The sequence below is a fragment of the Ostrinia nubilalis genome, chromosome 15 (assembly GCF_963855985.1).
Source record: "Ostrinia nubilalis chromosome 15, ilOstNubi1.1, whole genome shotgun sequence".
Classification (NCBI taxonomy): domain Eukaryota; kingdom Metazoa; phylum Arthropoda; class Insecta; order Lepidoptera; family Crambidae; genus Ostrinia; species Ostrinia nubilalis.
In genome coordinates this window covers 9,805,405-9,817,821 of record NC_087102.1, presented here as the reverse complement: position 1 = coordinate 9,817,821, position 12,417 = coordinate 9,805,405, and the positions used below count along the sequence as shown (strand labels likewise).

Below are 12,417 nucleotides of genomic sequence, written 5' to 3'. Positions count from 1 at the left end.
CTTGTCACATAAATATTGGCGGCGTAATTTCAATGGGGGCTCAACACATTCAGCTTGCAAGGCATTGATTGGACTCGATTTCATAGCACCAGCTATAATCCTTAGCGCTTTAGATTGAATCGCATCCAATTTACTTAAACCAACTAAATTACAAGGCTCTAGATAGAAACTGCCATAGTCAAGTACACTTCTTATAATAGCATTGTATAAAAGTCTTAATGACGCTGGGTGAGCACCCCACCAGACTCCAGAAACACATCTTAAAATATTTAAAAGCTTTTCAGATTTTGCAGCAATGCTATAACAATGAGGAAGCAATACTTTTTAACTACCCTAAAACGCTTTAGATGTCGCTGCTCCTGTTTCCTTCATATTTTCATTTTTTTCTTAATTAAAATATATTTCAGAATATTGTTAATTACAATGTGAAAACTTTTTTTAAAATGAAATTAATTTGTTTTAATTTAAAACTGAACGGTGACATTTTTTGTTATAATTTACATAATAGAGTAGTAGAAATTACTATTTAACATATGGCAACTTTGTTTTTCCTCCAAAATGGCCGGTGTTGTTTTTGTTAGGTTGAATGCATTCTTGTTTTCTTAGCCATCGTTTATGAGTTCTGTGGCCCTATTAAAGTATTGAAGAGTCGAGTCAAATTCAAGTTCATTCCTTCGTACCTGCTGCTGTTCTGGTTCATCGGAGTTTTGTTCGTTCCTTCGTGAATCGCGAAGAAACTTTCTGTTATGTTCACAAGTGATCTGAGTTTTCTCAAAGTGCAAATGCTTTTTTAGTGTTGTTGAAAACTTTGCGAAAAGACGCTTTTGGTGTATAATATTATGTGTGTTCATAAATAAAGTAAAATTATTAAATTGAAAAGTTTTTGTTTATTTGCATTTCCATGTGCAATGTAGAATTTTTCCAAATCCATTGTTTTGAAAATAATACAATACGTACACCATAAAGATAAATACTTTCAAAATAATGGATTTGAAAAAATTCTACATTGTACATCAAAAAAACAATAATTCTTTGAAGGTTATGAGGGCCTATGTGTGCGTGAACTGTGTGTATGTGTGCGTGGACTTTATGTATGTATGTGTGCGTGGACTATGTATGTATGTGAGCGTTACGTACGTAGGTTAAGTACAGGGAATTTAACACCAGGCTGTCAATTAGTAGGTTCAAAAATTTGACAGAGAGGGTTCTCTATTTCCTATGTATTACTTTTCTCTATGCACTGACGGACTGAAACACGGGGTGGAAACGCCATAGAGTTTGACAGCTCCATAGAGAGTGAATTTTTTTGACAGTTCCGAGAGGAAGTGACTTTTTTTATAGTTGTCCTTTATGCGACAATGGCAATGGTCTTTTGCGTGTCTGGAATCAAGTTAGTAAACATTTTCGAATTACAACTTCAACTTTTATTTATAAATTATTTTATTGAATCTATTTGCATTCTATAAATGAAATGTTTATTTAAAAGTATATTAATTCAAAGTCGTAATTTTCACTTTAATCAATTTAGTTCCGTCTCAAGTCTGCAACTGTGACATTATTAAAAAAAAAAACGTCAAAAATTTTCATCGAAAAAACGTGTTTTTCTTTAAACAAATTTTATCTAAAATCAATAATTTCTCAATCAATATTAATAAGAACTACATGTGCATGGATTGCCAGTTGGATTGATGTTTGTTTTAAGAAGAAATATCTCTCAAGTAAGATATCCACTCGAGAAAGGTTATTGCAGCTTGCAGCAACATCATGTTTTATCAAGTATTGAACCACACAAAGGATTAAATCTTCATTACAATATCATTCATAACTCCATTTAAATCAATGGAAACTAAATATGGATCGTTTCATGGAGTAACAACATACTTTGGAGTTTGGACCCAAAATACAATACACGTAGGTACATTGCAGGCATAGATTGCAGGACACAGTGAATGATGATACGTGTTTTATACAGTGAATCTAAGTACCTATTTGTTTCAGGTTAATATCAAACTTATAAGGTGTTAAGCTGCAATTACAATAAAAGTGCTTGCTATGGAATCACCGGTGCTGATCATTATTGTCAACTGTTACTTAAAATCCAGATGAACCAACCTTTACTTCCTATTCAAATAAGTTTAGAAGAAACCTATATAAGTAATAAAACCAGACCAAGAATGCTTGATTACAAACGATGAACTCATTTCATTTGCAAGTTATGCCATGACATAAATGCATTAAATTAGGAAGATTTGTATTAGATGAATATTAACTTCTGTTAATAAGAACATTTGGTAAGTACCTTTAAAATTTAAAACACCCTCAAAATGATTCTAACACTATCCTCTGACGCTTTTCGACTAGGATCAAATAAAAGTTAATTATTTAATTACAGATTGGTGGAATCCAGATTCTGTGAATGTACATGTAATTGATTGACAAGTACACATTTGACAAGGTAAATTAATTTTATTTAACAAAGTAGTGCAAATCTAGAAACAAAACAGACAGTAAGATAGGTATGGTAGATAAGACAGATCACTTGTTCATCTGCTGTACTCTTTATAATATTAGTGTAGAATGTAGATGATGTAGGAGATTACAGTCTTACGGTGACATGCGCATCTTTTTGCTCTTAATTTACAAATATTTCATATATTTTACAGGTGGTGAGAAACGTGTAGATCTGGCCTGCTTACAGTGGCTATTGGATTGGACAGAACCAAAGTGAGAGTGAACGTGTGAATTTATGGAGAACATTAAAAACTATTTTACTATAAGTCATAACGCAACTTATTTTGTATGAGTTACATACAAATGTCAAGCCGTGAGTACATTATGTAAAAACTAAAACAATGTACCTACTGTAATCACAACAGTAACTGTAATCTTTTAAAATCCAATAGTTTTAATGCTTATTGATTTTCGTAAACAAAATATTTCATGTTATATTTCATCAATAAAGTTTCATTTGATACTTCAGTAGTTTTATTTTTAACCGCAATACATGAAAAGGAACGGATCATAAAAAAGTATGACAGGTATATTTAATCTGTGGGCGGCAGGCGCCATATTGTATTCAGCGCCACCTACTGGACAATCTAGCTCGGTACCAGTTTGTTTATCGTTTAACCAATACTAGGGCCGTTTCCTATCTGTCTTTAGACATACTCTCTAATCTGTGGACTGAAACTGACTTTTTTTTTCTTTACACATTGACAAAAAATATAGGGCTCTGGATCTAGCCTTTTTAGGTCATTCTATTTCTTTACTTTTCACCACAGCCAGGTCAAATTAACTACGCACCTCGCTAGAATGTGACTCTCCCTCGCACTCGCCCGCATATCACCCCGTGGTTTACGCCCCGTTCAAAGTGCCGTGGGTACTAGGCAAGGCAAGGGCATCACAAAAATGAGTTGGGCATTACTCAAAGAGCTAGAACCCAGAGTCGTACAATTTTAAAATATTAAAAAATCTTCCCCCTCAGTCTGTGGTGGTGTATTGACAGTTATGACCAGTGGGTAGACACTTCTCATACAAAAACTAGTCTCTATATGTAGCAATTGATATACAACCTTACCCCTTAAGTAATAAAGTGCATTTTGGATTGATTTTACTATAGCAGGGGAACCCGCGGATCAATACCACCATACTAAAAATAATTGTTAGTGTCCTTATGTTGATAGTATTGTTAGTTTGACAAATGAAAAAAAATGTCTGTCAATTGAGTTTGAGTTTTAAACCGGCGAATTGATTCGTGTGAAGTTATTTTCTCAGATTTGGTGCAATATTACTGTAAATAAACTTTTCTGTCGTTTACGTTGAGTTGATTAAGTTCCTCCGTATCGGGCGTGATAAAGTTTGCTGTTCAGTGTTATGTTTTTTGTGAGATAGAGACTCTTTTAAATAAGCTGTGTTTCAACTTCTACAGAAGTTTAAACTCTTATTTACTTTTCTGTTTAATGGGTATGTTATCTACTTACTTGAAATATTAGATCTATTACAAATCTATTTTTCATTATAAACAACCCTATGTGATGAAAATGTAAATGTACTTTCAAAACTGGTAAATGCATGAACCAGGGCATTGACACTGGTTGGAGAGAAATTATAGGCTTTGTTTAATTAATACCTATTTCATTTTAGGCTTCTACTGATAATGGAGAGTAGAAACAACAAGAAGTGCGTTATTTGTAATAAGAGGCGAAGTCGTGGTGGATCACCCTTACTTTTGAGTAGGTTTCCTCTGGATTCTGACCGGTAAGTTTCTAATAACACTCATTTATTACAAGATAATTTTACTGATTGTGTAAACTTAAAGGCTGGGATTAATATTTTTAATCATACAGTAAATAACCATAACCAATTTTTAATTTCAGTATTTTGTTTCGTACTCTGTAAATGAATTGCATAACAATACTAAAAGAAATTAGTTGATGAATAAATTTCAGTTTGTTATTCTTGTTCTTTTCTAATAGGTATTTCTTATTTCAGTTGTCGAATGTGGGTTAAAAATGCTGGCATAGAAGACTTAGCATATGTACCTATTGAAAAGTTACACCAACTGAAGTTTGTTTGTGGTGGGCACTTCACTCCTGAATCCTTCAATGCCAAAGGAACTCGGCTGAAGAACTCAGCTATTCCAACACTGGAATTGAGCAATCCCATCTTGCCAGATGAAGTTTTGACAGAGTTTCCTCTTCATGTAAAAGACTCCAATAAAGAAAACCTCAAGACAGGTATGATGATGACTTCAATTATTTTTTTTAAATTTAATTTACTATCTATCAATTTTTCTGAATTATTTAGATGTCTTAATTAATTTTCTTTGGTTTCCAAAACAAACCAACCGAATGCAATTTAACAAGGTTCTTTCTTTGTAACCACAAACATGTGTTGTATGCTTATCAATAAATAATATATAATTTCAATTATTAATTATATCTATACTTTGTTACAGTTCTTTATGATCATTCATATTGCATTCCAAAGAAGTCAAATCCAGTTGAACGAGGTATGTTTATCTAAAATTATACTAATAATATAAAAAGGAAATATTTAATTGTTTGTTTGTATTTGATCGGCTCCGTAACTCGAAGCCAAGATAGCCTAAAGTGCGGGTTAGAACCCCACAGCTTGAATATTGTAGTAAACCTACTCGTAACACAATTTAGCTTAGAATGTGTGTTGAGTTAGAGGGACTTTAGTAATTTGTGTAATACAAATTCTTCAAAAAAAGTACCGGACCAATTTGAAAAATTTTAGGCAATCTACATTAATTAGCCAGGTCAGCTAGTTTAATAATATTTATAAGCTAGTAATTTTTAATGTGAGCAAGACATGTACTAGACTGATTGTACCCTAAAGTTGGTTAAGAACATGACATTTTATTACCCAATTCACATTTCATTATCTGCTTTCAGTTCCCCTTACAACTACAACCAAACAACTAAATTCAACATGTTTGGGAGCTGTGGATATACCAGATTCTGGTATTTCTGCGAAAACAACTTTTGAACCTCTTCCTTCTACTTCCAATGCACCAGAACATATGACCTATAAACCCATTACTCATGGTAAGTGTACAAACTAATTATTTACCTTCTAAAATATGCCTTCCCTCAAACTAAAGAATGCCACCCTGGATGCGTTCTGCAGTCTGCAGTCAGGTCAAAATGAACTTATATGTACAACATTCTAGGTTTCTGTACATTTTATATTAATGCGATTTGACCGTGCGGATACGAACAAAGAACGCAAAGCACACGTGACTGATTGCCTTATCACGACCACTTACAGATTGTCTTGACATACCCGCAGACCGCATCCAGAATGCAGAACATTAAAACCTCTAAATGCCTTTAATTTAATATTATGTCATTGTTATTGAAGGTGGGCCCACGCTTCATATTTTATGAGAAGAGCTATCATTATCCTGTCTTTGCATTTTTTTAAAACTTGATAATGATTGATTGATTTGGAAATAATATGTTTCATAAAACAACAAAATAAATTTTAAACTTATTTGCATATTTATAATATTTCAGATGATAAAAACATTTGCCATCAAGATGCACAGGCAGAAATATTAGTCCACAGTTATAAAAGACCTAAGAAAAACATTGAAATGAAAGGTAAGATAAAACATACCTAATTTAAAAAACTAAGTAAAATTGCTGATTAATTAACCAATATTCAATTCAATTTGCTTTAATGTTGTTTTTTTTACTAATGGAAATGTTTTTATTACAGACACTTCATCAACATTTACAATTAAAGAGAAGAGGCTTTGGCGACAGTTACAAAATGCAAAAAAAACAATAAGGAATATAGCGAAGTCAAGAGTGAATTTAGACAAGTTAGATTCGGAAGTGCTGACATCGTTAGTAAAGGATGTAGTGCAGAATAACAAAAAAAAGTCACAAGGAAAAAGGTGGACTTTAGCCAACAAAATATACAGGGTGTTAGGTAAATGGGTATATGAGCCGACACTAGTCCATGTTAACATGGTCATATAAATGGTATGGTGAAGTCAGGAAATTGATATCTTCATTTTAATTATTTTAATTTTCATACAAATCGGATTTTATAAAATTTATTTTGTATGAAAATTAAAAAAAATAAAATGATGATATCTAATTTCTGACTTCACCATACCATTTATATGACCATGTTAACATGGGCTACTGCCGGCTCATATACCCATTTACCTAACACCCTGTATGCTTTGGCTATTTAAACGGTCCCCTAAAGCATACCGCTATATGCAAAAGCTGTTTACGCTACCAAGCACTAAAACGCTCCAAAGGATTTTAAAAAATATACCAATGGAGCCTGGTATAAATAAAAATATAATTGATATGTTAGAGGCAAAAGCATCAAGTATGCCAAAGGAAAATAAATATTGCTCGTTAATATTTGACGAGATGGCGTTAAAGAAACGGATAATTTATAACGAAATTGCTGATAAAGTGGATGGCTACGTGGATTATGGAGAGGGCGAGAACATGGGACGAGAAAAGAAAATTGCAGACCATGCGTTAGTGTTTATGATACAGGGTGCTAAACATAAATACAAACAATATATTGCGCACTATTTTGTGGAAGGCACAATATCAACAGCAAAACTGGCAAAAATTATATCGGACATCATCAAAAAATTAAAAGAAATCGGATTTATGGTTCTAACAACAGTTTGTGATCAGGGATCTACAAATATAGGAGCTCTTAACATGTTAAAAAGAAACTGTGGACAAGGCATAGATAGCAACTTTTTCTCTGTAAATAATGACAAAATTTTTATAATCTATGACATCCCTCACTTGTTCAAATCATTACGAAACAATTTCTTTAAAAGTGGAAATATGTCTTTCGATGGAAAAATTGCACAATGGAGGCATTTGGTAGTTGCAGAAGAACACAACAGAAATTTTTTAAATTTTAAAAAACTGAATAGTACCATTGTAAATCCAACATTCAAAACTAAGATGAGGGTGAAGTATGCTGCGCATGCTCTGAGTAATACCGTGGCAGCTATTTTAAAAATGATGGCATGGAAAGAAGTTTCTGATTGCAATGATACAGCATTTGTGATTGAACAGTTAGATAAACTATTTGATTGTACAAATTGTCCATCATCTTTAAATGACGTAAAGAAAGGGATCCGGGAAAATGTTTCCACATCAAGTAATCACATTGAGTCTTGGACCTTTTATACTGATAAGTTAAAAACCATAAAATTTATAACAGCAGAAAACACGATACTAAAAAATGTTAAATGCGTAAAGGGATATCAAATATCTATCAAATCCTTAAACGATATTTGGGAAAAGTTAAAGAATGAAGGGTTTAAATATATGAACCTTAGACAGTTTAACCAAGACTCTCTGGAAAACTTATTTGGAATCATTAGGCAACACAGTGTAACCAATAGAAATCCCACTATCACGCACTTTACTGCAGCGCTTAAAACAAGCATGGTTACTGGGCTGAAAGTGCCTCATAGCAGAAGTGCTAATTGTGAAGCAGACAACAATAAACATATGCTGGAATATAAAGACATTTTAAAAACTAATTTAAAAACAACAGAAATAAAAATTAATGTTCAAGATTCCACAGACACTGAATTTTATCCTGTGTTGTCTATCCCGGACCCTGAAAACTTAGAACAGCCCATTGAAAATTTGTGTAGCCTTGAAAACCAACCAGTAGTATATGTAAGCGGGTATTTAGCTGCCAAACTATTACAGAACAGTTCTTGTTTAATTTGTGAAGAGTGTTTGAGCGTGAAAACTCCTGTTGACAATGATTTGTATGCATATATATCTCTTCGCGAATGGTGGCATGATAAAAAAAGTCTCGTTTATCCAACAATTCAATTATGTACCACCGTAAATGAAGCTAAACAATTTTATCATGACCATATTGCCGACCAGATATATATGGAAAATGTTGGAAAATTCATTTTCTTAATGTTGAGTACAAATTGTAATTTTAGTTGGTTTAAATGTCAACAACATAATAAAGAAATTTATGATAAGATGTTTAAAATATTAAGTTACCTTTTTCTAAGAAAAAGTTGTAAAATCATTAATGACAGCTTCATAAAAAGTGAAAACAATTTTGCTGACAAAAGTAAAAAAGCACAGCAACAAAGCATTGAAAAGTAATCTTGAGGCTGAGGTTCGATCAGCAGATAAGAAAATTAAAGATGTTTATAAATAAAAATCCTATTTTTTCTTAGAAAAAGTTGTGAAAATAAAAGTTTACAAAATTATCATTTCTGTACTTTGTTATAATTTTCAATAATTCCTCATGCCTACAACTGCTATGTCATGTTCAATACTTATTGTAATATACCTATTTTATTTCGAAATAAATAATTTACGTTACAAAACTTCGTTTTACTTACACATAGTATAAAATAAAAATAGTAATCATTAAAATATTGAAGGTTCCTATACTAGATATCGATATGCAATTACAACCCTAGCAAAGTATCGATATCATCATGATCATCATCATGTCAGCCATAGGACGTCCACTGCTGAACATAGGCCTCCCCTAATGCTTTCCACATTGATCGATTGGTAGCGGCCTGCATCCAGCGCTTCCCTGCTACCTTCACGATGTCGTCGGTCCACCTTGTAGGTGGACGTCCCACGCTGCGCCTTCCGGTACGCGGCCTCCATTCCAGAACCTTGCTGCCCCATCGGCCGTCAGTTCTGCGCACTATGTGCCCTGCCCATTGCCACTTCAGCTTGCTAATCCGTCGGGCTATGTCAGCGACTTTAGTTCGTTTACGGATTTCCTCATTTCTGATTCGATCTCGCAAAGAAACACCAAGCATAGCCCTCTCCATAGCACGCTGTGCAACTTTGAGCTTCTGTATAAGGCCTATAGTGAGAGGCCACGTTTCCGAGCCATAAGTTATCACTGGTAACACACATTGATTGTAGACTTTCGTCTTCAGGCATTGGGGTATTTTGGACGAAAAGATGTTACGTAGTTTCCCGAACGCTGCCCAGCCGAGTTGGATTCGACGATTGACCTCCTTCTCGAAATTGGACCTACCTAGCTGGACCGTTTGTCCGAGGTAGACATACTTGTCGACAATCTCGAGAATTGAGCTCCCAACTGAAACTGGGTAGGGCGCAACATGGATATTCGACATAAGCTTCGTTTTGTCCATGTTCATCCTCAGGCCTACCTGTTGGGAAACTCGATTAAGGTCTTCGAGCATTGTGCCAAGATCTAGATCAAGTATCGATAATCGATAAGTTATTACGAACGTCACTAATACTGTCAGAAAATAAGGCATTATGTTGGTAGCTCCGCCTGTAGTTTGTGCGGTTGGTAAAGATTTGCGGGTCGTTCTCTAAAATGCATATGTGTGCGTGAGCTCAAAAAATATCTATGGAGTGCCGTCTCTTACTCTTTTATGCTCTTTGGTTATGACATTCGTTGAATTTCGTTGGCGCCATTGACTGGCGGATTTTTGGCAGTTTAAAACTTTATTCTGAATTTTAAGTTCTTAATTCTCATCCTACCTACAATTGCTGTAAAAGAAACAAATAATCCTAAAGTGCCTGGACCAAGATATTCATGAAAGACACTGGTGCAAGTCCTGTTTGGAATCCTGCGTATTGACTTGATTCCATCATGTCCATTAAAGAAAACAATATTCCCGGTGAGCAACAAACCGTAGCTAATAATGAAACTGAGAGTAAAGAAAAGCATCTAATTGGTAACAATAATCCAGATATTATAGATGATCCACAATTTTTGTGTTCTCTCCATAAGTTAGTAATTAAAATTTTCACTGTGGATGAGGAAATACCTACATTACCAAAAATTCTGATTGAAGCAACAAATCAACTTAATTTTAATGGTTCAAAGAATATGTTACGCAAGATTTTGAAAGCAAAATTAGGCTTTCAATTTAGACGATGCAAAAATAATGGACCCATACCCTTGGAGCGCCATAAGATAGCTTTGGCCAGAGCCGAATACTTGAATACGGTTATCAAAAATGATTCACTGCAGTCAAATAAACAATCTGTGATTTATTTAGATGAGACCCTTATTTATCTGGATGAACGAGCAAAGGACTCCTCTACTGATGTTTGGTGCATAATGCATGCAGGAGGAGAAAATGGATTTCTTGCTAACACTTGTTTAATTTATAAATGTACACCAATGAAAAAAGGTGGTAGCCTGATTGACCAAAATCTATTTTTACAATGGTTAAATGAGAAGCTATTGCCTAATCTACCTCCAAACTCAATAGTGATTCTTGATGATGCCACTCAACATAATAAATTGAAAGAAATAATTCCAGACTATCGCTCATCAAAACAAACTTGTATGGATTGGTTACAAAAGCACAATATTGAATACAAAGTCAATTGTACTCTTGTGGAACTCCGTGTTTTGATTTCGAAAAATGTGCCAAAAATAAATTATAGTGCTGACTGTACTCTAATAGCAGCTGGCCATACTGTTTTCCGTCTTCCATTTTACTCTGATTTAAGTCCAATGGGTAACATCTGGGATATAATTAAAAAGCGAATTGCAAAAAAACGAGAAGAGAAGCCGCAGAATTCGTTTGAAAAAATTATTGAAGAAGCTGTTGCGTCTGTGACAAAAGAAGATTGGGAAAAACAACTGCAACATGTTAAAAAGCTGGAAAGAGAGTATTATGATAATGATCACAAATGGGATGATGAGAATGATAAACTTGACATTAGTTTTGAAAACCCTGACTCTGATGAATACTCCTTTCCATCAACCGATGCAGATTATGACACTGATTTTAGTGGCACTGATGTGTCTGATGATAGTGATGCAGACAGTAATGTTAGTTCTGAAGGTAGTTATATGAGCTCTGACTCTGAGGCTTATGCAGACTTTTCGGATGATAGTGATAAAAAGGGCAGTTACAATATTTAAGCTGTTTAATAGTTTCATAAGATAAGAGAGACTTGTTTTTGTTTGCCTGAAAAGATTTATTTCTTTTTGTATTTTTTCACAATAAATAGGTACTTTTTCATCGTTACTCATTATGTTTTACTTTCCTATGCCTAGTTAATTTCTATAGGTATAAATGCATATTAAAATACACTCAAATTGTATTTAGCTTTTAGTGAAAAAATATCACATCTGCACAACGTTTAAAATGTTATGAACCACTAAAACTATTTAAACTTTGTAAGCAAAATATTATGGACTTGGTGTCAACATGAGAGGCCACCGAACTAATACCGTATAAAATAGCTTCTGAAGTAGTTATTTATATAGGCTAGTCTAATTAATTGTAGTTTTTCTGATAACTAGGCTACAACTGGTATGGTAGGTTATTTTTGAACAGAAATCAGATCAGGGAGGCGTCGAAAAAAAATGACAGTCCCTAGGACGTCACAGTAGAAAAGTTTGGGAAGCCCTAACCATAAAATATGACCCTAAGCTAAGTCTGGGCGTGCTGGGAGCCAGAAAATATACTTAAAAAATCTAATAGCCTCTAGATGGGAATCGAACCCACGACCTATCGCTTGCCAGGCGACTGCTCGGACCATCTGATTAGTTCACTTGGGTAAACCCGTCAAGTACTACAGTTAAGTAGGTACATTAGTCAATAAATTTTATTTATTTTATTTATTTATTATTCATTTTGAGCAATTACATATTTGATCCAAATAGCGTCCTAAATGCTCTTTAGGTCATAAATATTAATATAAAAAATGTACTATTAATAAGAGATAAATACCTACGTGTATTGAATTGAATACTACTCGTACTTTAAACATTTTAAATCAAGGAACAAACTCCTCTGATGCGTGCACGGAGCGTTTACACTTTACAGTGCAATACGTAAGCCCCCCATACGAATACGAAGCAACAAAGTGAAAGAAAGTAGTCTGC

At 33.9% G+C, this 12,417-nt stretch overlaps 1 protein-coding gene and 1 long non-coding RNA gene across 2 annotated transcripts; both read left to right on the top strand.

The window, feature by feature from the left end:
* Positions 1 to 2,284: 2,284 nt before the first annotated feature.
* Positions 2,285 to 2,974, top strand: LOC135078904 (uncharacterized). Its single transcript, XR_010258692.1, has 2 exons — positions 2,285 to 2,455; positions 2,664 to 2,974. It is a non-coding gene; the product is annotated as an uncharacterized LOC135078904 (long non-coding RNA).
* A 529-nt stretch (positions 2,975 to 3,503) lies between these two features.
* LOC135078496 (THAP domain-containing protein 5-like) lies at positions 3,504 to 6,711 on the top strand. The gene is made up of 6 exons (XM_063973039.1): positions 3,504 to 4,257; positions 4,492 to 4,736; positions 4,958 to 5,011; positions 5,421 to 5,573; positions 6,045 to 6,131; positions 6,250 to 6,711. Exons 1-6 carry the CDS (start codon positions 4,157 to 4,159, stop codon positions 6,513 to 6,515), a joined length of 906 nt encoding a protein of 301 aa, XP_063829109.1. The 5' UTR covers positions 3,504 to 4,156; the 3' UTR covers positions 6,516 to 6,711.
* Positions 6,712 to 12,417: the final 5,706 nt, after the last annotated feature.